This window comes from Mesoplodon mirus, assembly GCF_964341445.2.
Source record: "Mesoplodon mirus genome assembly, chromosome: 3".
NCBI classification, from domain to species: domain Eukaryota; kingdom Metazoa; phylum Chordata; class Mammalia; order Artiodactyla; family Ziphiidae; genus Mesoplodon; species Mesoplodon mirus.
Window position 1 is genome coordinate 85,776,902 of NC_138978.1, and position 24,474 is coordinate 85,801,375.

Below are 24,474 nucleotides of genomic sequence, written 5' to 3' on the forward strand. Positions count from 1 at the left end.
TCTCCATGACAGAAACTCCATAAGGATTTTAACATTTTCCGATCAGTCATCACCAGCCAATAAAAAGCAAAATGTCGGCACGTGGTATAATATATTAGTTCGGGCAGGAGGAAGGTATTCCAACAAGATCCTTTCGCTCTTGCCAGAATCAAACATGGCGGGCTGCAGGCAGACCTTGCAGCACACCCAGCTCTCTTTCCCACGACTCCGGCCAGTCTCTGGGGCTCCTTTTTTTCCCACCTTCCTTACCCCTCGTCCGCTCCGAGAGGGTCAGCACCTGGGAGCGTGACAGCAGACCTGCTTCCCGCCCCCACTCCAGGGCCCGCCCACCAGCTCGCGCCAGCCAATCGAAGGCCGCGCTGCGACGCCGGCAACGCCGGCCGGCCCCGCCCCCCAGCCTCACTCTGGCCTGCGGCTCCCGGGCCGGTAGCGCCGCTCTTGGTCGCGTTTACTGGCTGTGTGTAACCGCGGGTCACGGACGCTCGCCTCCCGCCGCAGCTCACCCCAGCGCCACCGAGGCCGTCGGCCCCGAGCCTCCGCCATGGACTTCGAGGACGGTAAGCGCGGCCTCTGGCTGGTCGGTGCGGCGGCGAGAGGCGGGGTGGCCTGCCCCGGGGGTCTGTTTACCGTCTCAAGATGGCCGTGTGGGCTTTGTTCTGTGGGCCCGGAGGCCGCCCGCCCGCCGCGGGCCCGGTGCCCGGAGTCGGCCTCAGTGGGGACCCGCGCGCCCGATCCCCCGGCCCGGCGCCCCCTGTGGCCTGCGACCCTGGAGTTCCGCGCCAGCCTCGGTGTGGGTAAGGACGCGCCCAAAGCGCCGCGGCCTCCGGACTCGGCCCCAGACTGGTCCCCGCCCCGCTGAGTGGAAATTGCCCGGACGCTTCCAACTTCCCGGTCTCGGGCTAAGCGGCAAGTGGGCCTCCCTTGCCGCGGCTCGCACTCGCGCCGTGGGCAGCGACCCAGATCGTCCTTTTAGTCAATCCCCAAACCCAGGTTACTTCTCGCCAGATAGGATTTTCAGAGGCTTGTTCATGGTCGTGTTCCTGGTTGTCTTAGTTTAAGATGAGTTTAAAGGGCATCTGTATAGGTAGATCTCTATCCGGAATGGAAAGTAAGGTATTTCTGGTTAGCAAACTGGGATATTTATCCACCAACAAACATTGCCCGGGCCTTAATCCCTAATTTGAAATATGTCTGTGAACCGAAGCATTTATCTCTGGACGGTGTATGGATGGGACTTAAGTTAGTCAGAATTCTGGCACAGCATCACATGCCCTTCAAATTCAGACCGCCTGGGTTGGACTTGCTATTTAAATAAACCGTATTTTAGCAGTACCTTTCAGTCGTCTCTCAGGCCAGTTCTTTAAAGCATTTTCATAGGCTCACGAAGTAAAATTAATTTGGTTTTCAACTTGTCTTCAAATCTTGGCCAACTTTATAGGAACGGGTGTCAAGGTAAAATGAGTACGTAATGACAGAATTAGGGAGACATGAGAAGGGGTGTGAATAAACTGAATTTAGTCCTGAGTAACCAGGCATTTCTAAATAAAATCAGTTCACTACCTAAGCCTCTAGCCCAACCCCCAGAATTATCTTTGAATGTGCTGTGAGTCCGACTAAATGATCTTTTGACCTTTGATTTGATTTCATGCCACAAAGAGTTAAAGCTATCAAATCTAAGTATATGAAAGGGGATTGGAATAACCTTTTTGTGGAGAGTTTTAAGTTACTTTGAAACAGGAGGTTTAGGTATTAACAGTAGCACACTCTGGTGTTTTTTTTGTTTTAGTTGGACTTTGACTAATCCTGTGTAGTGTAGTTGGATTCTGTTGTATCCAAATGACCACTCTGTTAAATTCTTTTCTTTCAATATTTATTAGTAAAATTAACTAAAGGATTTAACAATTGCCGAATTCGTTTTGACAGAGAAATTATCAATATGATTTTTTGGTGATGATACCACATCCTGGGTAGATATAGCACCACACATATATACATGTATGTATATACATTTCTCAGATAAGATCTTGAAATCTGTAGAGAGCAAATTAAGTGCTAAAAGAAATATTAACTTGGAAAAAATTATATATTACATAGAATCAATTCTCAGATGTCCCTGCTTTTTGCATTATTTGATACATAATATATTTGCCTTCCTTTTTGTTACTCCATATAAATCAGTACTGGATCCCCTTTTTTGGATGTTATTATATATTAGGTTTTATAAACTAATTTTTACATTACCATGATTTGGATGATAAACTTGCCATTTGGGGAGATAGTGAAAAGAAAGGGATATGTATTTTCCCACATGAAATATTTATAATTATTTACACCCTATTTTTGCAGATAATTGCATTAATGGCATTTTAAAAATTGTGTTTGTTTTTAGTAGATGGGTATATAATTTCAGATTTTTGCTAATATTGCACTAATTCCTTTCTGTTAAATGTGTCTTCATAGATTACACACATTCTGCTTGCAGAAATACTTATCAGAGCTTTAATGGTGAGTATCCTCTTTCATTTGCTCTGAAATAAGTTAAGGGAATGCATTTCAGTTTTTCTCTTCATCCATATAAACTACCAATGTAAAAAGGGAATTGTGCCTTGTTTCAGTCATTGTTTGGTCTCTTGATGTATCAGTGTTGATGTTGTTATAATATCTATATTATTTGTGTTAGAGAATTTGGAATCAGAAAAACTTAGGGCTATTGAGATTAATTTGACTCTGTTTTATTTGAATTATGAATCCTTTAATTTATTCCAAAAGGCCCTAACTGCACTGAGTGATGACTTAACAAGCAGCTAGCTGAGTTATTTTTGTTGAATTAGAGGTTTTGGTATTGAGTAAAGTAGATTAAGTGGATTATTGGCTTTGTTTTATACTGCTTCTTTTGTAACATTTTGACCTTGTTTCTGAGGTCATTTGCTTTAATATGTCCAAATGTGTTAGTATATAAAGAACTGTCTAGAGGAGCACATAAAGAAGCCTGATTGTTTATTGACATAAGCATGACATTAGAATTGTGACTACAGAGCTAGGTAAAATCATAAGAGGTATGCAGCATACAGTTGGGGTGGTGTTTCGATAGTTATTAGAGTTAAGGCTTTACCAGACAGGATAATAACACAAAAAGAACATGGAACAATTCAAAGAGGTTAAAAAGCATTATATGAATGACACCAGGGAGTGGAATTAAATATCCTAATTGCCAGAGAAATGCAAAATTCATCTGTTGTACAGGATGTAATGTATTCACTAAATAAAACTGAAGTAAATGTACTACTACGTAAAGAAGACCATGTCATTTTATGGGAATAATTAACATTCAGTTAATTTCTATTTATCATATCTAAGAATTTAGAGAAACTTTGAATTTGATGTTGACTAAAAAGGTTAAACATATAGGAAGTAGTCAATGTATATTGAGTGCTGAAAAATATATTTTCGAGCAGCAGAGTGATATAATAAAATTACCAGAAATTTAATTTGCATCCACATGTAGGTTAGATTGAAAACTGGAAAATTATCAAGAAGGCTGTTTCGTAAATTCAGGTGTAAGGATTTTAGACCTTGAACTTGGGAGGTGATGATAGTAATTTAAAAAATATTAAGCTATTTCTTGAGCAAATTAGCAGAACTTTCAGGCTGCTTAGTAGTGAGTAGAAAATTGAGAAGGATGAATAAAAATGAATCCAGGATTTTAAACTGGAATCAGTAGGACTAGTACTTTTACCAAAGAGGTTTGGAATAATAGAAGGCCATGATCTCCAGTAGGATGTAACAGAGAGTTGAATTTAATGCCTAAATATAGGGCTTTGAGATGCAGAATCATAGAGGCCCAGAAGTTTATTTTCTTAATGTACAGTGTTGTAAAAAGAGCTTCAGAAATTTCTGTTACTAATGTTATGACCTTTTTAAAACATGCACTTTATTTATTTATTTATTTTTAAAAATTTATTTATTTATTTATTTTTGGCTGTGTTGGGTCTTCGTTTCTGTGCGAGGGCTTTCTCTAGTTGCGGCAAGCGGGGCCCACTCTTCATCGCGGTGCGCGGGCCTCTCACTGTTGCGGCCTCTCTTGTTGAGGAGCACAGGCTCCAGACGCGCAGGCTCAGTAGTTGTGGCTCACGGGCCTAGCTGCTCCGCGGCATGCGGGATCCTCCCAGACCAGGGCCCGAACCCGCATCCCCCGCCTTAGCAGGCAGACTCCCAACCGCTGTGCCACCAGGGAAGCCTGCACTTTATTTTTAATTGAAGTATAATTGACATATAACATTATATTTCAGATGTACAACATAATGATCCCATACCTGTATCCATTGTGAAATGATCACCACAATAAGTCTAGTTACCATCTATCACCATACATAGTTTTCCTGTAATGAGAACTTTTAAGATTTACTTTCTTAGCAACTGTCAAATATGCAATACACTATTACTAACTATAGTCACTGTGCTATACATTACATCCCCATGACTTGTTTATTTTATAACTGGAAGTTTGTACCTTCTGACTCCCTTCACCCATTTCACCCACTCCTATACCTACCCCCCTTCTCTGGCAACCACCAATCTGTTATATCCACGAGCTTGGCTTTTTTGTTTGTTTTGTTTTGATTTGATTTGTTTTTTTTAGATTCTACATATAAGTGAAATCATACAATATTTATCTTTCTTTGTCTGATTTATTTCACTTAGTATATGCCCTCAAGGTCTATCCATGTTGCAAAGGCAAGATTCCATTCTTTTTCATGGCTAAGTAATATTTCATGTATATACATCCATATATATCACATCACATTATCTTTATCCATTAATCTATAGATGGGTATTTGGGTTATTCCATATCTTGGCTATTGTAAATAATGCTGCAGCGAAAATGGGGTTGCATATATCTTTTCAAATTAGTTTTTTACTGATGTTATGACTTATTTTTCTCTTAATTTTAGTTCCAACAGTGGTTCTCATTTAAGGGTGATTGTTAGACTTCCCTGTGGAGCTGTTTCAAAGTGTATCTGTTTAGGTCATACTCTAGTCCCCTTGAATCTTAATTTTTAGGGTAAATGGTCCCAACTGTGTAAGTTTTAAAGAACTACTTCGAATGATTTTGGAAAGCACCTTTAAGTAAACACCACTGCTTGACACCACTTTGAGGTCTGAGTTATCTACATTTTATAAATGAGGAACTTAATTTCAGGGATGTAATTTGACTTCAACAGATATTTATTGAGTGCTATGTATCAGATACTGTTCTTGGAGCTAGCAATATAGCAGTGAACAAAATGGACAGATATTCCTGCCTTTGTGAAGTGTACAGTCTAGTGGGGTGAAATAGACAGTAAACAAGAAGTAATATATATTGTACTATTGCAATTGCTAGGAGAATAATAACACAGGGCAGGGTGTGTGTGTGTGCGTGCGCACGCGTGTGTTACAATTTTAAAGAGATTAGCTAGGGAAAGCCTCACTAAAGGGGTAACTTTTGAGCATAGATTTGAGGGAGATGAGGATGCAAGCCATGAAGCTATCTAGGGGAAGAATGCTGTAGACTTTAGGAAATAAAAGGTGTGTAGTAGTTACCAGTTGAAGCCAACAATGCATTGATTTAGTGTTGTATTTTCCAGCGACTGAAATGAAGTAGAAGACACTGGAAAACATGTCAAGCTACAGATTTCTTGGAAGGAAGTTGTATTTCCAGTGTCTTCATATTTCCTTCTTGCTTTAAAATAATTCTTCTTATATAAATAGCAGACAAAAAAAGGGAAAGCATTTTGGTTAGAGGGAAAGCAGGAACAAAGGTAGGGCTGAGTACACTGTGCTTCAGAGAGACTTAAGAAGCTGGGCTTGACTACGGCAGATGATTTTTGCTGAGTAATCTTAAAACAAGGTTAGAATAGTGAGGTGTAGCCAGAAGGCACTGAAAGTCAAAGACAATTTGCTTATATCTAGGAAGCAATAGAAAGTGAAGAGCTGAAAGAGTTGAGGGTGTGAGCAGCACAGATACAGAAGAAGAGCATTCCAGGCAGAGGGAATAGCAGGTGCAAAAATAGATATATGCCTGTTGTAGTCTAGGAACAGCAAGGGACCTAGTATAGCTAGAGTGGAGTAAGGGGAGACCATAGATGATGAAATTAAGAGGCAGTGGGGTAGGTAAAGTTAAGAGGTAATGGGCAGGATTTCTCAACTTTGGCACTGTTGACATTTTGGACTAGATAATTTTTCTTTGTGGGGGAATGTGCTGTGCATTGTGGAATGTTTTAGCAGCATCCTTGGCCTGTGTCATTTGATGCAGGTAGCACCCACTACCCATTTTGGTGACAGCCAGAAATGTTTTCAGACATTACCAAATGTCCTCTGGGGGGCAAAATTGCCCGTGGGTAAAGGCCACTGGTGTAGGGCCTTATAGATTATCTTAAGGCTTTAGCTTTTACTTGGAGTAAGATGGGAAGCCATTGGAAAGTACTGAGCATTAAACATAATGTAACTTACATTTTAACAGAATTCTTCTAGCTATTTTCTTCACAATAAACAGAAAGGGAGCAGAAGTGGAAGCAGGAAAACCAGTTGGGAGGCTGTTGCAATAATGTAGATGAGAGATGCTGGTGGCCTGCACCATGATGCTAGTAGTGTGGAGGTGGTAAAAAGTGGTCTCATTCATGACTTAGTGTCATACAACTTGTTAGTTATTTTGATCATAAGTCAGTTGTTTTTTCATACTACTCCACAGCTCTTATCTTGTGATTTAATTATACATGAGTTTTAACATTTGTTGAGCTTATCATTTATATGATAGCATAATCAAAACAATAGAACAGATTTGATTTAAAATATGTCAGTTTAATTTTTGAGTGAGTTACTTTCATTTAATATATTTTTTTAATCCAGAAATAGTTGATGGAATACTATATGTTTCAGATGTATAACAGTGATTCACAATTTTTAAAGGTTATATTCCATTTATAGTTATTGTAAAATACTGGCTGTATTCCCTGTGTTGTACAGTATATCCTTGTTCTCATTTAATATTAATAGTAAAGGTATGTTATAGTCTTACAACTTTATTTTTAAAGTGATTTTTAAATTTATTCGGTAACCTGGAAGAATATTGTTTATATATAAATGGTCATCTTATAGAATCTATATCCCTGTAATCACACTGATTATATGCAATACGTATAAAGACTTTTCCTCTTTTCCTTTTTAATTAACTGAATAGTAACAGTAGTGTGAACAGTAAGCCCAAGTCATTGCTATATAAAGATAGCTCTATTAATTTTTGTGTACTCCACAGTGCCTGGCACAAGGTGAGTGTTCAATAAATGTTAGTAATTTATGACTCTGTAGTGAAATAAAAACACACAGAATCAAAAAACTGAAAGATTTAGTATCCAGAGGCAGCCTCTGCTGACTTAAAATAGAAATGAGCAGAAATAACAAAATACAAGTTTTTTTGTTTTGTGTACCTAACTGAACCTAACTCTAAAATTACATTTTAATATGAGGCCTTTAGTGGAAAACTTTTTATTTTGAAAACTTTATTTTAATGTTGAAATTGTCCCCTATATGAGATATGAGCAAATTATATTGTATAATTACCAACTCTAAAGACAGATAACTATTTTATCAGTCTAGAACTGTGTTATCTGATATGGTAGACACTAACCACTTATCACTATTGAGCACTTGCAGTGTGGAGAGTCTGAATTGAGGTATGCTGTCTTAGTCTTAGTATGAACTTGACTTGAAGTCTTAGTATGAACAAAAAACAATGTAAAATATCTCAGTACTTTCTGTATATTGATAAACTTTTTGTTGTATTAAAATGCATTTGTATGCCTTCTTTGAATGGATCTTTTTACGATTTATGATCCTGTAATATCAGGCATTAGTTATTTGAAAAGTACTGGTTTATTGAGTTATTCAGATTTTCCAAATATTGACAGATTTTATTGTACAATGTAAAAAGTCATATTCAGTAATACTAGTATCAGTTTTATCAGAAAAACCTTTAAGTATTGGGAAGCTGTCAAGCTCAAGTTTTATAAAATTCTAATTTTCACGTGAGAGCTTGAATTTCATCTTTGGCAACAAATATTGTCACCTGTTTTCTTTGAAGTGAGTTTCACTTCATTTTTGAGAAAGTGTCTGCCAGATGCTCAAGTCTGAAAGCCATAGTTTTTGAATGTCAGTCTTTCCTTTTAGTAAAAATAGTATTCCTTGTAAAAAGTGGCTAATTCAATGGCTTTTCCTGGAGAGAACTATGGCACTTAATGGAACTTTATGCACTGATATGCAGCAAAATTGCTTTACATATACTTTCCATTTTACTGAGCAGAATATCATAAAGAGAGTGTACTCAAAGGTCATGATTTAATAAAATTAATAATTCTTACTGCTTCATCAAGGGCATTCTTTAAGCAATGATGGCATTTTTATTTTATTATTTTTTACTGCAAGTGTGCAGTACAACTACTAGTGAGGTCTGGTGTCACTGCCTTGATTTGTGCTATAACACCAACAGTTTTATCCACCAGTGCTTTTGCATCTTCAGTGCAAAAAAATTTTCAACACTGTGAAAAAGGCAGATAATATCTTAGTACTATTTATAGAAATAGTTTGATCTTATGGACCCTCTGAAGGGGTCCTGGCAACTCTCAGTAGTCAACAGGCTATTGAAAACTTCTGTCCTAGGGTGCATAAAAAATTTGTGAAAAATTAGACCCTGACCCCAAGTCTAGTGTACATTTAAAATGAGGCCACAGGACTTCCCTGGCAGTCCAGTGGTTAAGACTTCACACTTCCAGAGGACACAGGTTCCGCCCTTGGTTGGGGAACTAAGATCTCCGTATGCCGTGTGGCACAGCCAAAAAAAAAAAAAAATGAGGCCACAAATAGCAGAATACTGTATAAGGCAGAGTATCATAAATACCATGTAAGAGCTACAGAGTTTTGTAGATATTCAAAAGAAAGAGATGATAATCAACTGAGACAACATCAGTAAAAATGTTCTTGAGGGCTTCCCTGGTGGCGCAGTGGTTGAGAGTCTGCCTGCCGATACAGGGGACTCGGGTTCGTGCCCTGGTCTGGGAAGATCCCACATGCCGCGGAGCGGCTAGGCCCATGAGCCATGGCCGTTGAGCCTGTGCGTGGGGAGCCTGTGCTCCGCAACGGGAGAGGTCACAACAGTGAGAGGCCCGCGTACCGCAAAAAAAAAAAAAATGTTCTTGAAAGGATTAGTATTTGAAATGGACTTTAAAAGATTAGAAAATTTCAACAAGCTGATATTTGGGGTGGTAGAAGAGAGTGTTTCATGTAGAAGCGACAGCATGAAACTAGAGGGGTGGTTATTTATGAGACTTTGGGAAAATCATTTCATCTCTTTGGACTTTTTAGTTCTATAATCTATAAAATGAAACGATTAAATTTGATCATTTAGGTTGCTTTCAGGTTAAAAGTTGCAAGATTTTGTTGTTAGGACCAGAAATCATATTTATGTGATTATAATTAAAATTTAGCGTTTTTAAAAAATAAAAATTAATGTATTTGCTCCGTGTATATTCTTACATTTATTAGTGCATGAAACTTGAAGAGGGTGATAAATGAAGGATCTTAAAGGACTTTATAGGAAACACATTCTGAATGGTTTTTGAATTTTTTCAATTTTATAATCATAGTAAATTCATTTTATTACCTCTTTTGTTGTATTTGTTTTTCATGTCAGAGGTTGGGATGTAAGTGGAATTACAGTGTAATAAAATATACTTACGTGCCTCGATTGTATCATAATTCTTTTAGTGTCTGCATTGCTAGAATTCACATTCATTCCCTTTATTCAAAGTATTTGAGGATTTAAATATTTGTTGAGTCATTATTTATAGGCACAGTACCACAGATTGGCCCTACTCTGATTTTACTTTTTTTTTTTTTTTTGCGGTATGCCGGCCCCTCACTGTTGTGGCCTCTCCCGTTGCGGAGCACAGGCTCCGGACGCACAGGCTCCGGACGCACAGGCTCAGCGGCCATGGCTCATGGGCCCAGCCGCTCCGCGGCATATGGGATCCTCCCGGACCGGGGCACGAACCCGTATCGCCTGCATCGGCAGGCGGACTCTCAACCACTGCGCCACCAGGGAGGCCCTGATTTTACTTTTTAAAGATACCTATTTCAGTTAGTAATATGAACTAATTTCAATTGGGCTAATTTACAGTGTGGCTGCTTCTGAGTTTTTAGACATTTTGAGAGGAGTTAGATGTAGAAGGCTATACTTGTAACAAAAATTTTTCCTTTTGACATTATTAAATACTGACTTTTCTTGAGAATAGGAATTATTAATTATGTACCATGTAGCACCTAACACAGGGCCTTATGGTAGTACCCTAGTCAAATAAACATTGGCTATATTGAAGATAATTTTAATATAGAACTTTTTAGTTGATAATGTTTTTCTTTGAAAAATTAGGTTTCATTAGCAAATCTGATTTTTCAGTAGATTATAATCTGTGTGTTTTTTCCTTCAGTGTCTATTGTGACTTTAGCTTAAATGTTAATGATGAATTATCATCTCAGATGATTGGTATGAATATCTTGTGTTTTATGCAAAGATTCCTGAAGAGAATAGTATCTTCCTGACCTTTTGCTATTGACTCTTTTAGGAATGGATCGTGATTATGGCCCCGGATCTTATGGAGGTCTGACATTCAAGGATATTTATCTAAAAATTCTTCTTTTGAGTGCCAGTAAAGGTGAGCGTCATTTAATTTTTTTCTTTTTAAACTCTTTGTAGGGATGGATCGTGACTATGGCCATGGATCCTGTGGGGGTCAAAGATCCATGGACTCCTACCTAAACCAGTCATATGGCATGGACAGTCACAGTGGTGGTGGTGGGGGTAGCAGGTAAATTGCTTCATCACTTGGCCAAATAATTAGATGACTGTAAGATTCTGGATATTCTAATTTCCTATTCCTTAGGCATGTGACGCTACTTGAACTTTGCTATTTAGAATCACCTTAAATGGTGAAAGGTGTTAATGGTTCTAAAAATTATCTCAGCATTACTGGCAGACATTAGGAAAATCTCAGGAAAACCTTTATCATTTCATTATAATAGAGTAAGATTTTCTGTCTTTAGCAGTGAGCATTTTTTTTCTTCTTTTACTTTTAACTGCTTATCAATCAGAATGTCCTGAACAAATGATATAAAAATGTTATTGGAAATACTATTTGTGAAGCTTTTTGTTATGAATTTCCAAAAATCTTTACTACTGTGGGGTACTCTATAAAGCAGCAAAGCAGTCTTTGACTAGAATGGGTTTAACTGAACCAGTCTAGCAACATTTAATTTCTAAGAAACATTTAAAATAGTTATTCTTTTAATTTTAATTTTAAAGTAAGTTACAAGAGCATATTGTAATAATAAAAGTGTTCTTTAAATAATGTCTAGATTATTTACTGGCAGGTACTGCTTATACCAGAAACACTTGTGCTCTAGACTAGGAACATTATATTAAAGCCATGAGTATGATACCTTTGCTTATTTTAATGCAGTAGAATTTAGATTGTACTTATGTTTCACTGTCAATGCTGTGTAAAGCTTAAACCTAGTTGAACTCCTACACGCTTTAGGGTTGACCACATTTCAGGTCAAGGGGGGTCTACTTTTTGAGGCACAAAGATTCCTACTAGATATAAGTAAAACTAGTTAGGAAACATTTGAAAATATTGTCCTTCTTCATAAATTGAAGGATCTGGATTCCTTAAGGATGGACCGAATGATACTTACTTTTCTTTTTTCTGCTTCAAGTGTGCCATTATGGTTTATAGTAGAGAAAAATCAAGAAAATAGATACAACAGTTTTGCTTACGTGATAGATGTTTTGAAAAGTGTAGTTGAAAAGAGGAATAATTTTTATATGGTTACTAGGATTCAGAAGTAAATAGTACCTTCTATTTAGTGATCTGTAAATAATTGAAGTAATGTAACACATTTAAATGTTTTACCATATCTCTTCCTGCCCTATTACATTGTAAATGTAATGTGCATAAACTATGTAGATGTTATCATTTATCTCGTGTAATTGTGGGCCTTTATAAAACTATGTTGTAAGATAAGCGACTTTTGTAATCCATGCTTTGGTGAGAAGTAAGATGATTTGTTTCTTCTGTTGATTCTATTAAAACCTTGAGGAGACTGTACACTCCCTTTTTTTAGAGTAGCTTTATGTGATAATTTTATGTGATACTAGGGAATAATTTTTTGATAATAGGGAATAATTTTTCAAATAATTGAAGACCTTATAAAATGTATTCTTTCTAATCTGCCTTGAAAATTCATATGCAGAGGGTATATGTTGGTGGTCTTTTACTTTTATGTTCTATTTTATGTGCTTATCCTTCTAGATTTGTTAGATTTATTAGTATACAAGTAAAAAGTGACTGAGGATTGATTACTGACCTTAACCAAAGTTTGGCAGGTTGCCAAACTTTATAACCAGATAATTCTCCCAATTTTGACTGCTGTAGACACAATGAAGCAGTTTTGTCATATAGATTATTGGGGGTGCAGATGGATCTCTTCTGTGTCACAAGTAGCCTACATCTGTGTAGTCTTCAATTTGTGTCCCTATTGAAAACCAAAATATTGTAAATATTTTGTATTTTCCAGTATTAGGGATGGATTCAAAGAAAGTTTGAGTAGTTTGTGAACTTTAACAAATGACTTTTCCCAAGACTAGGGCTGGGCTTAAATAATGACAGACAAATCTTTTCTTTCTAATAAAATAGAAAGCTGCCAAAAAGCAGATTTTTAAGCTAAGGTTTACTTAACTCAATTCATATTTAAACGCTGACTCAGATAGCTTTCTATCTGGTCTCATGTTGAACTGCCCAGCCCTAATCAAGTGTGAACAAAAGTAGAACTGTGCAAACCAGTATGGTATAAATGAATTTTAGTTGATAAATGTCATCTGATAATTTGTCTTTTGAATTGTCTAACATTAGTAAGCTTACTTTTGTTTTTTCCCTCACTGTGCAACTCTTCCAGGTTTGGACCTTATGAGTCTTACGACTCCAGGTCTTCTCTGGGTGGGCGAGATCTGTACAGATCTGGCTATGGTTTTAATGAACCCGAACAAAGCCGCTTCGGAGGTAGTTATGGTGGTCGATTTGAGAGCTCCTACCGGAATAGCCTTGACTCTTTCGGAGGTAGAAACCAGGGCGGGTCTAGCTGGGAAGCACCTTACTCCCGTTCAAAATTGAGGCCTGGGTTTATGGAGGACAGAGGAAGAGAGAATTACTCTTCCTACAGCAGTTTTTCTTCACCCCATATGAAGCCTGCACCTGTAGGCTCTCGGGGGAGAGGAACGCCTGCTTATCCTGAAAGTACGTTTGGAAGCAGAAACTATGATGCTTTTGGAGGACCATCAACAGGCAGAGGCCGAGGCCGAGGAGTAAGTACAACAGAATCTTTTCAGATTCTTTTCACTAGTCACTCTTTTAAACCCTTTCAAGACCATGGTTTTCAACTAGAATAAACACTGTTCATCCCAGTGTATTTTGAAGAAAAGCTGAGTCCTAAGCGTAATTTTTAGGTTGCCTATAAAAGTTTTTCCACCTCAGAAAATACGTGGCAGTGTGAGATGACTGTTCATAAAGTTTTGCCAAATCTCCCTTTATTAAAAAGGTGAGGATATTAGGTTTGGTCTAAAAGGGGTTAAAAGGAGTTGCATTTTTCCTTGTAAACACTAGCAATTTTGCTAGTGGGACAGTTCTTGGATTATGTAAAGGTAATGAACCCTTCTGGAGTTTTTGAGTAGGTTAAAGGTGCAATGTATGATAAAATGTGTATACTTTGCTGCTAAACTCTAGCACGTAGAATTTCTTCAAAGCTTCATATTTCACGTTAAACACAAGAGACTAAAAGTCGGTGATAGTTGAGGGTAGCTTAGCCATGTTTACATGGTGAAGAAGTTGATATGTATTGTAGATGACTTGTGGTCAGTATTATTTTGCTAACTTACTCTCTTACAGTATGTCCTATTGCTGGGTGTTCTGTTTTACCTGTGTCACTAGTTTTACTATTGAGAAATAATTTCCTCCCTGTATAAACATGTCTACGGCTTCTTCCTAGGAAGTAATATTTTGTAAATTACTGCTTAAATGAGTAAATAGACTAGTCTTCAAGTATTTAATTTCAGGATATATAGTATAAAGATTTATGCCTTACATTCTCAGGTAACTTGACTGACATGAAATTTTACCTAGTAAGGGTATGTAGATTGTGGAGTTATTATGCACTTTGATCCTATAAAGAATATTGTATTTTTGCTATAACATGAGGAGTGTTTTATTTTTTTTAAGTCAGTTGCTCTTAATATTCTGTTTGCAGAGGAAAGTACTTCTGATAAAAAATGCTGTAGGGCACATACTTCTGACTGCCCACTAGCCTTTGGTACATCAGTGTAGTTTGTCATACTTGTGTAGAAATTTTGCATTTATAACAGTTACTCTTTACTTATGTAAAATGCATTGCACCTTTAATGGATAATTGATGAAGATTTTTCTGATGTGACTATGTAAATTACCTGGAAACACTAATTTATTCAAGCCTACTAGGTTAGATAGGTATTCCTAAGCATAATATACAAATGTAAGCAACTGATATGTTGCTATTCTACCATGCTTCATGATTGTAGATTAATTGAAAATAGTTGGGATAATAGGCTTTGGGTTTTGAAATTGAAAATCTATTCCAGTTGGAAAATTTGGAAAACTCTTAACGTTTTCCATTAGGCAAATAATTTTTTTCTCAATGAGACTTCAAATATCAATTTTGTTTTTATGATAGAAAAACAGGTATTCCTGTTCTTTGTTTCCACCATTCTAGTCGGAATGGACTTTTCTTTCTTTCTTCCTGTTAATGACATAGATGAACCAATAGGGCTTTCTTTTTTAATCTTCACTTGTACAATTCCCATTGGATCCTTCTCTTCAGATTACTCCTCAATCTTTATCTTCTAAAAGTAGGGTTAGTAGAGTAAATTTCTATGACCATGTGGCCTCTTGGTGTAGTGGATTTTGTTAACGACAAGAGAAGAGGAAGGGACACAAAGAGTCGTTTGGTTGCATGACTCTTCGTCTGTAAACTTTTGCTTCTTGGGCTTCTGGGTCAGAATATGTTTCTCTAGGTAAGAATGTGAATGTGAATGGAACGTCAGATGCAATTCTTTATCTGAAGTGTGTCTTGGAAGTTGATGCATGGTTATGCTTTAACTCTCCTATTTCATACTAATGTTCCATCTCGCCTTCTCATCCCTTTTTCAACAGGGAGAAATCCTAAATCATTTCTGGATCTTTTTTTACTTCAAACTTCAAATATGGTCTTCTTTGTGTATCTTAGTTTTAAGCCAGGTTTTAGTAAAATAAAGATTTCTTTTAAGGTCTTTTCATGGGAAAACATCGATTAGGAACTCTGAAGAGGAGTTGTCAGAGAGTTGTACAAGTGGTAATATTCTGACAGGCACATATGTTGTTTATGATCTCAAGTAATTTTGAATTGTAAGAATAAAAAAACAGGAAATATTCATATTTGTTCTTCTGGAAATAAAAATACTAATTCAGTGGATTTGAGCTCATGTAATAATTTACAGAGTTTTTCAATGTATTTATTCAGAGTGGACTTGTAAAATTTAGTTACATTCTGAGGAGTTTTCAGGTGAAAAATTTTAGATGGGTAACGTAAATTATATATGAATTCATATGTTATCTTTGGATATTGTGCTAATATTTCTTGATTTCACAAATTTGCAGCATATGAGTGATTTTGGAAGCATTCATAGACCTGGAATTGTTGTTGACTATCAAAACAAACCCACCAATGTGACAGTTACTGCTGCAAGAGGAATAAAGAGAAAAATGATGCAACCATTTAATAAGCCTGGTGGAACCTTTATCAAGAAACCCAAGCTAGCAAAACCTGTGGAGAAGATGAGCCTCAGCAAATCACCCAGTAAGTAAGAAAACATAACCTTGCTATGGTTCAAGGTACTTTTTTTTTTTTAACTCGGTGCATTTAGATAATTTTTTCATGTTTATATAGAGAAACAGTATAATAATTACAGTTGTAGAAATCAGATCTGCAGATGCCCTAATCAGTCATGGATATCAAAATTACTGAAAGATACTTTTTAAATTCACATGCCCTGGTTCACCCCTCTTCGCTAAATCTTGATTTAGGGTGGAGCCAGAATGTGTATATTTTTAAAAAGACCTCACACATGATTTTGATTCAGACTCCTTTCTTGGGTGTTATATTTATTGTTAGATATATTATTGAAGAAGTGGTATGTTACATTACATAGAATCCCCTTCATGAGGTCAAAGGCAAGAAATTTTTCATGGTCCTTGGTACCAGGAAAAGCTGTATATTCTATGTATTCTTTTGTGTATTCTTCTTGAGAGCCAGTCGGAAAATGAAATTAAGAACACAATTTAGTTCAGTTAGCATCAAGAAGATTTGAATACTCAGGAATAAATTTAACAAAAGAAGTGCAGGGCTTTCCTGGTGGTGCAGTGGTTAAGAATCTGCCTGCCAGTGCAGGGGACACGGGTTCGAGCCCTGGTCCAGGAAGATTACACATGCCGTGGAGTAACTAAGCCCGTGCGCCACAACTACTGAGCCTGCGCTCCAGAGCCCACAAGCCACGACTACTGAGCCCGCATGCCACAACTACTGAAGCCCATGCACCTAGAGCCTGTGCTCCACAGCAAGAGAAGCCACCACAATGAGAAGCCCACACACTGCAATGAAGAGTAGCCCCCTCTCGCTGCAACTAGAGAAAGCCCACATGCAGCAATGAAGACCCAACACAACAAAAAATAAATAAATAAATAAATTTAAAAAAACCAAAAGTGCAGAACTTATACTTTGCAAACTATAAAATATTGTTGAAAGAAATTAAGGATCTAAATAAATGGAATACTAAATAAATGTTCATAGATCAGAAGACTTAACATTATTAAGATTGTAATACTCTCCAAACTGATCTACTGATTCAGCCCAATCCCTATCAGAATGCCACCTAACTTCTTTGCAAAAATTGACAAGTTGATTCTAAAATTCATAGGGAATTGCAAGGGACATAAAATAGCCAAAACAATCCTAAAAAAAGAACAAAATAGAAAGACTCATTACTTCATGATGTCAAAACTTACTACAAAGCCACAGTAATCAAGACAGAGTGGTACTGGCACAAGGACAGACATATAGATCAATGGAATAGAATTGAGAGTCCAGAAATAAACTCATAAATCTATGGTCAAATTTATTTTAGCAAAAATGCTAAAATTATTCAATGAGGAGAGAATAGTCTTTTCAACAAATGGTGCTGGAACAACTGGATTGCCACATGCACAAGCTAAAATGCAGCACCTAAATGCAAGGACTGAAACTATAAAACTCTCAGAAGAAAACGGGGTAAGTCTTCATGGCTTTGGATTTGGCAAGGAATTCTTAGATATGACACTAAAAGAATGAGCAACCAAATAAAAAATAGGTAAATTGGACTTTATCAAAATTAAAAACTTCTGTGCTTCAAAGGACACCATCAAGAGAGTGAAAAGACAGCTCACAGAGTAGGAGAAAATATTTGCAAATTACATATCTGATAAGGGACTTGGCGTCTAGAATATATAGAATTTTTAAACTCAATAAAAAGACAAATAGCCCAATTGAAAAAAGTGAGCAGAGCATCTGAACAGACATTTTCCCCAAAAAGATATACAGATAGCCAATAAGCACATGAAAAAGTGCCCAACAGTTAGTTAGCAGGGAAATTTAAATTAGGACCACGATGAGATACCACTTCATACTCACCTGGATGGCTGGAATCCAAAAGATAATAACAAGTCTTAGTGAGGATGTGGAGAAATCAGAACCTTCTTATACCACTGGCGGGTATGTAAAATAGCCCAGGCACTTTGGAAAACAGTTCCTCAAATGGTTACACAAATTACCATATGATCCAGCAGTTCCACTCCTAGGTATATACCAAGAAAAATGAAAACATATGTCTGCACAAAAATTTGTGTACGGATACATATAACATCATTGTTCACAGTAGCCAAAAGGTAGAAACAACCCAAATGCTCATCAGTGGATGAATGGATAAACAAAATGTGGTATGTCCATACAGAATAGAATGGTAGAATATTTTCCAGCCATAAAATGAAATGAAGTACTGATACATGCTACAACTTGGATGAACTTTGAAAAGAGTAATGAAGTGAAAGAAGCCAGTCACAAAAGTCCACATAATATGATTCTTTTGAAAGTGTAGAATACAGAAGTCTGTAGGGATAGAAAGTAGATTAGTGGTTGCTTTGGGCTGTGGGGTGTGTAGGAAGTAATACCAGGGTACCAGATTTCTTTGTAAGGTGATGAAAATGTTCTAGAATTGATTATGGTAATGTTTGCACATATCTGTGAATGTTCTAAAAAACATTGGATTACATACTTTAAATGGATGAATCGTATGGTTTATACTGAATTATATCTCAATAAATCTTAAAAAAAAAAGTTCAGAGCCAGATTACTCTGTTTCTTTTCTCCGTCATTGTATTTTATTTAACTTTGTAATGTATCTCTAAATGAAATCAAGTACATTTGACCAAATTAGATTGTCAAGAGGATACATAAATAAAAGGTAAGGAAATGTCTTTCTCAGCATTCTTTGTGAAGACATAATAACAAAATAATATACAATAAATACTTTGCCTGTTTTTGACTGTACACTGAATTATTTTTTGTTTTTTATATTTATTTTATTTTTGCCTTGATGACTGAAAAGCATTTTATCTTTTCAAGTTAGGTAATATTGCAAGGGGGCAAAAATTACTCTGTTCTTTAGAATTATTATTTGATTGCCTAATCTTGTTGGGACTGGAGGAGGTTAAGATCATTGTAATGAATGAATATTGCAAATTTTTCTAGTCCAGTTTTTCAAATTTTTTACATCCAGTTTTAAAAATAAGATATATATATATATATATATATATATTAAACATCTTTATTGGTGTATAATTGCTTTACAATGGTGTGTTAGTTTCTGCTTTATAACAAAATGAATCAGTTATACATATACATATGTTCCCATATCTCTTCCCTCTTGCACCTCCCTCCCTCCCACCCTCTCTATCCCACCCCTCTAGGTGGTCACAAAGCACCAAGCTGATCTCCCTGTGCTATGCGGCTGCTTCCCACTAGCTATCTATTTTACATTTGGTAGTGTATATATGTCCATGCCACTCTCTCACTTTGTCCCAGCTTACCCTTCCCCCTCCCCATATCCTCAAGTCCATTCTCTAGTAGGTCTGTGCCTTTATTCCCGTCTTGCCCCTAGGTTCTTCATGAACTTTTTTCTTTTTTCTTAAATTCCATATATATGTGTTAGCATACAGTATTTGTTTTTCTCTTTCTGACTTACTTCACTCTGTATGACAGACTCTAGGTCCATTCACCTCACTACAAATAACTCAATTTAATTTCTTTTTATGGCTGAGTAATATTCCATTGTATATATATGCCACATCTGCTTTATCCATTCATCTGTTGATGGACACTTAGGTTGCTTCCATGTCCTGGCTATTGTAAATAGAGCTGCAATGAACATTTTGGTACATGACTGTTTTTGAATGATGGTTTTCTCAGGGTATAGGCCCAGTAGTGGGATTGCTGGGTCGTATGGTAGTTCTATTTTTAGTTTTTTAAGGAACCTCCATACTGTTCCCCATAGTGGCTGTATCAATTTACATTCCCACCAACAGTGCAAGAGGGTTCCCTTTTCTCCACACCCTCTCCAGCATTTATTGTTTGTAGATTTTTTGATGATGGCCATTCTGACTGGTGTGAGATGATATCTCATTGTAGTTTTGATTTGCATTTCTCTAATGATTAGTGATGTTGAGCATCCTTTCATGTGTTTGATGGCAATCTGTATATCTTCTTTGGAGAAATGTCTATTTAGGTCTCCTGCCCATTTTTGGATTGGGTTGTTTGTTTTTTTGATATTGAGCTGCATGAGCTGCTTGTAAATTTTGGAGATTAATCTTTTGTTAGTTGCTTCATTTGCAAATATTTTCTCCCATTCCGAGGGTTGTCTTTTCGTCTTGTTTATAGTTTCCTTTGCTGTGCAAAAGCTTTTAAGTTTCATTAGGTCCCATTTGTTTATTTTTGTTTTTATTTCCATTTCTTTAGGAGGTGGGTCAAAAAGGATCTTGCTGTGATTTATGTCATAGAGTGTTCTGCCTCTGTTTTCCTCTAAGAGTTTGATAGTGTCTTTTTTAATCTAATTACAACATTACAGACATTTTAATGTATCATATTTGAAAAAATAATTGAAATTGCAAATGTTGGATTTTTTTTCCTTAAAGTTATAAATTATAATACAAGACTCAGGAATGGTTTAAATACTATTCTTAAATCTACTTTCCTGCCATGCTTTGCATTAGACATCTATATTATTTAGTAAAAAATGGCAATATTCTGGAATTCAGGAAACCTGATAATAGGTAGAGTGTGTGTTAGTAAGGATAACTTTTATACTGTGTTAGTTGATAGATTGCTATTTACTGAATTGTGTACTCTATTTCTAGACTAGACAATTCAGTTGATCCTCTTGGGATAGATTTCAAAGATATATTTTGTAGGTACAGTTAAATAAATATTGTAAAGTTTGATTCAGAAACTGATTTGCCACTAAAGCAGCTATATGTGACCCAACTTTTTTTTTTCTTTTTAGCAGAACTTGAGAGAGCAATGTAGTATAACTAACAATGAAGCCAAAATCCGTAGTCAAATCAGGCTTTCACTGTTAGGCATGAGGTGGGCATTCTGAAAGATGTCTGCTTAATATTTAGGAATAAAAAGTCTTGCTACACTGTAGTATATAGACTATATGATTTGTTGAAAAGCAGTAGGAAAGGAACCATATTCAGTCATTGGGATAGAGGTACAACATATATTGTAGTTTTAGCACATGAAGGGAAATGGAATTGCTTCTAGTTTAAGGTCATATACAAGTGGATTTTCTACAGAGTGAGGATTTGAGGGGAACTGAAGGAGGATATTGAAAATGGTTAATAAAATAATAATGTACATTTAAGCTCTTATAAAATGATGAAAAATAATCTAGATATTGAATTTTAGGGTATTTTATATTGTTTTGAAACATCCTACTATATGCATAGCAAGTACTTAATATTTGTTTACTGTTAAGTTTATGAAATCCCCAGGTGTTCATGATTTTGTATTAGATATTTTTCCAAAGGTAATCCAAAAGGATAAACAGTGTATAAAAGGAAAAGTTTGAGGGCAGATGAGTTTTTTTTTAAGTCTAAAGTTAATTGTATTATAAGAAAGAACCTTTTTCTTTTAATACAATGAGATATCACTTCACACTATATGAAGTCGATGGCCTTAAAAATAAAAAAAGGGAAATAACAAGTATTGACGAGGATGTGGAGAAATTAGAACCCTCATACATTACTAGTGGGAATGTAAAGTGGTGCAGCTGCTGTGGGGAACAGTTTGGTGGTTCCTCAAATGATTAAATGTAGACTGACCATATGAACCGACAATTCCACTCCTAGATACATACTTCAAAGAATTGAAAAGAAGTATTCAAACAAAAAGTTGTATATAAATGTTTATAGCAGCATCATTCACAAGTGTTAAAAGGTGGAAACAATCCAAATGTTCATCAACAGATGAATGGATGAAAAAAATGTGGTGTATTCACACAATGGAATATTATTCAGCCATAAAAAGGAAGGAGGGGGCTTCCCTGATGGCACAGTGGTTGAGAGTCCGCCTGCCGATGCAGGGGACATGGTTTCTTGCCCCCGTCCAGGAGGATCCCACGTGCCGCGGAGCAGCTGGGCCCATGGGCCATGGCCGCTGAGCCTGCACGTCCGGAGCCTGTGCTCCGCAGCGGGAGAGGCCACAACAGTGAGAGGCCTGTGTACCGCAAAAAAAAAAAAAAAGGAGGTACTGATACATGGTACAACACATGGGTGAACCTTGAAAACATTATGCTAAATAAAAGAAGCCAGACAAAAAAAGGCCTCGTATTGTATCCTTTGTTTATATAAAATATCCAGAATAGGAAAATCTGTAGAGACAGAAAGCAGATTGGTAGTTTTACCAGGTGCTTTAGTGACTGCTTCACTGGTTTCTCTTTGGAGTGATTAAAAAATTCTGGAACTAAATAGTGGTGATGGTTGCACAATATTGTGATGCACTTAATGCCACTAAATGGTACACTTTGAAATGGTTAAAATAGCACATTTTGTACTGTGTATTCACATTAAGGCATGTTTTGAGAAGAAGAGGAAGAATCTGCTTTTGTTTCAGAGTTTATACATTTTAAGAAATTTTGGGAGAGCTGCTATAATAAATGAGTTTTTGTATCCAAGGCTCTCTTTCTAATGCTCATTGTTTTTCCACATTCATGCAAGGTCAAGTTATTTCAGTGTTTCCCAGAGTGTGGTATTCAAAATTATTTTAGGTGATGTGGATATTATTGCTTAAAATGAGGATAAGAAAAAATGAGCAGATCTAGAGAAAAATATGTAGCAGATAATAACATAGGTGAGAAGTAAACAGGCAAAGTTCATGATGATGTTATGCACATGAATGAAGTTTCAGAAATGCTGGGTAATCTCAAATTCTGATTTTTCTGGTGAGTTCAATGTAGATAATGACTGTCAAGTAAATCTTGTATGTCTATAGTTTATGAACTGGGGACTGGAAAAGGAGAATGGAAAAATGATTTTTAGTTTTCACTTTTTTGTCTGATCCCCTAGCAAAAACAGATCCTAAAAATGAAGAAGAAGAAAAGCGACGAATTGAGGCTCGGCGAGAGAAACAAAGGCGCAGAAGAGAAAAAAACAGTGAGAAATATGGAGATGGATACAGGTTTGTGCTTAGTAGAGTCTGAAAATTGGACTCATAAAAAAAGTGTTTCTGGGGTTTGGGGGTGGGAAAATTGAGTAGATGGCCAAAAGGTGCAAACTTCCAATTATAAGATAAATAAGTTCTGGGGATATATTGTACAGCATGGTGACTATTGTTAACAATACTGTATATATATTTGAAGTTGCTAAGAGAGTAGATCTCCAAAGTTCTCATCACAAGAAAAAAATATAACTAGTGAAGTGTTGGATGTTAACTAAACTCATTGTGCTCATCATTTCACAATAGATACATGTATCAAATAATTATGTTGTGCATCTTAAACTTACACAGTGTTATATGTCAATCTCAATAAAACTGGAAAAAAGTAAAAAAAGAAAAGATATTTTTTAAAAAGCTGTTATTGTTGTCTTAAGCTGATGCTGTAGTTGTGTAGAGTTAGCCTATGTTTGATTCCTGTCTCAAGGATATTGACATATTCAATTTGCTACTCTCCACCTCTCCCACAGCTATTTGGTTGTCAGGGTCTAAAAGAATGCTGTATAATTGTCCTTGGGACTTTCAAGCCACTGACAGTCACTCTACAGATTTTAAAACTGGAATTCCTGATTTTTGTACATGCACAAGCAATAATCTATCTGGCCAAAAGAGATTGTGATATGTCATTAATTTTATGATGCAGAGATTTCAGAGATGCAATAAGGAAAAATATGTCTTAGAATCAATAAAGTATTGTGTTTAAGCAAACAAAAACAAAAACCTGTTTCCTTGAAAAGGCAGATACATCAATTCGGATGTGAAAAAATTCCTGAGAGTCAAATGAAAAGGTTTGATCAAAGATATATAGGGATGGGACTTCGCTGGCGGCTCAGTGGTTAAGAATCCGCCTGCCAGTGCGGGGGACATGGGTTTGAACCCTGGTCCAGGAAGATCTCACATGGCGTGGAGCAACTAGGCCTGTGCGCCACAACTACTGAGCCTGTGCTCTAGAGCCTGCGAGCCACGACTACTGAGCCCGCATGCCACAACTACTGAAGCTTGCGCGCCTAGAGCCCTGTGCTCTGCAACAAGAGAAGCCACCACAATGAGAAGCCCACGCACCGCAATGAAGAGTAGCCCCTGCTCACTGCAACTAGAGAAAACCCCCACACAGCAACAAAGACCCAACAGAGCCAAAAAAAAAAAAAAGATATATAGGAATGATTTTGATTTTTTTTTTTTTTTGATATTTACAATCATCGCACAGTGGATTAGTTCTAGGACCACCACCCCTCCTACCCGACCCCCACCCCCGCCCGACCCTCAAATACCAAAATCTGAGGATGCTCCAACACCTCTATGAGGGTTTTCATCTTACTAAGATAAGAAAACTAAGGCCCAGAGAAGTTAAGTTGCCTGAGGTCACATAAGGGTGCTAGGAAATAAACCCAGCAGTAGATATCAGATCCTATAATCTTACTCAGGAAAATAAATATAATAGTACTGTAAGGAATTAGTTGGAAA

At 36.7% G+C, this 24,474-nt stretch overlaps 2 protein-coding genes across 2 annotated transcripts in view; both read left to right on the top strand.

Annotated features, from left to right (window-relative positions):
- Positions 1 to 345: 345 nt before the first annotated feature.
- ZNF326 (zinc finger protein 326) lies at positions 346 to 10,902 on the top strand (the record flags this gene model as incomplete). The annotated part of the gene is made up of 4 exons (XM_082616181.1): positions 346 to 557; positions 2,461 to 2,505; positions 10,656 to 10,691; positions 10,787 to 10,902. The coding sequence occupies exons 1-4, from the start codon at positions 542 to 544 to the stop codon at positions 10,900 to 10,902; spliced, it is 213 nt and encodes a 70-aa protein (XP_082472307.1). The 5' UTR covers positions 346 to 541.
- A 2,058-nt stretch (positions 10,903 to 12,960) lies between these two features.
- Positions 12,961 to 24,474, top strand: part of LOC309799167 (DBIRD complex subunit ZNF326-like) — a gene marked incomplete at both ends in the record, with an annotated part of 36,533 nt that continues 25,019 nt past the window's right edge. Inside the window, 4 exon segments of the mRNA XM_082612159.1 lie at positions 12,961 to 12,978; positions 12,980 to 13,450; positions 15,810 to 16,008; positions 22,863 to 22,974. Of these exon segments, the coding sequence (XP_082468285.1) occupies positions 12,961 to 12,978; positions 12,980 to 13,450; positions 15,810 to 16,008; positions 22,863 to 22,974 (800 nt within the window).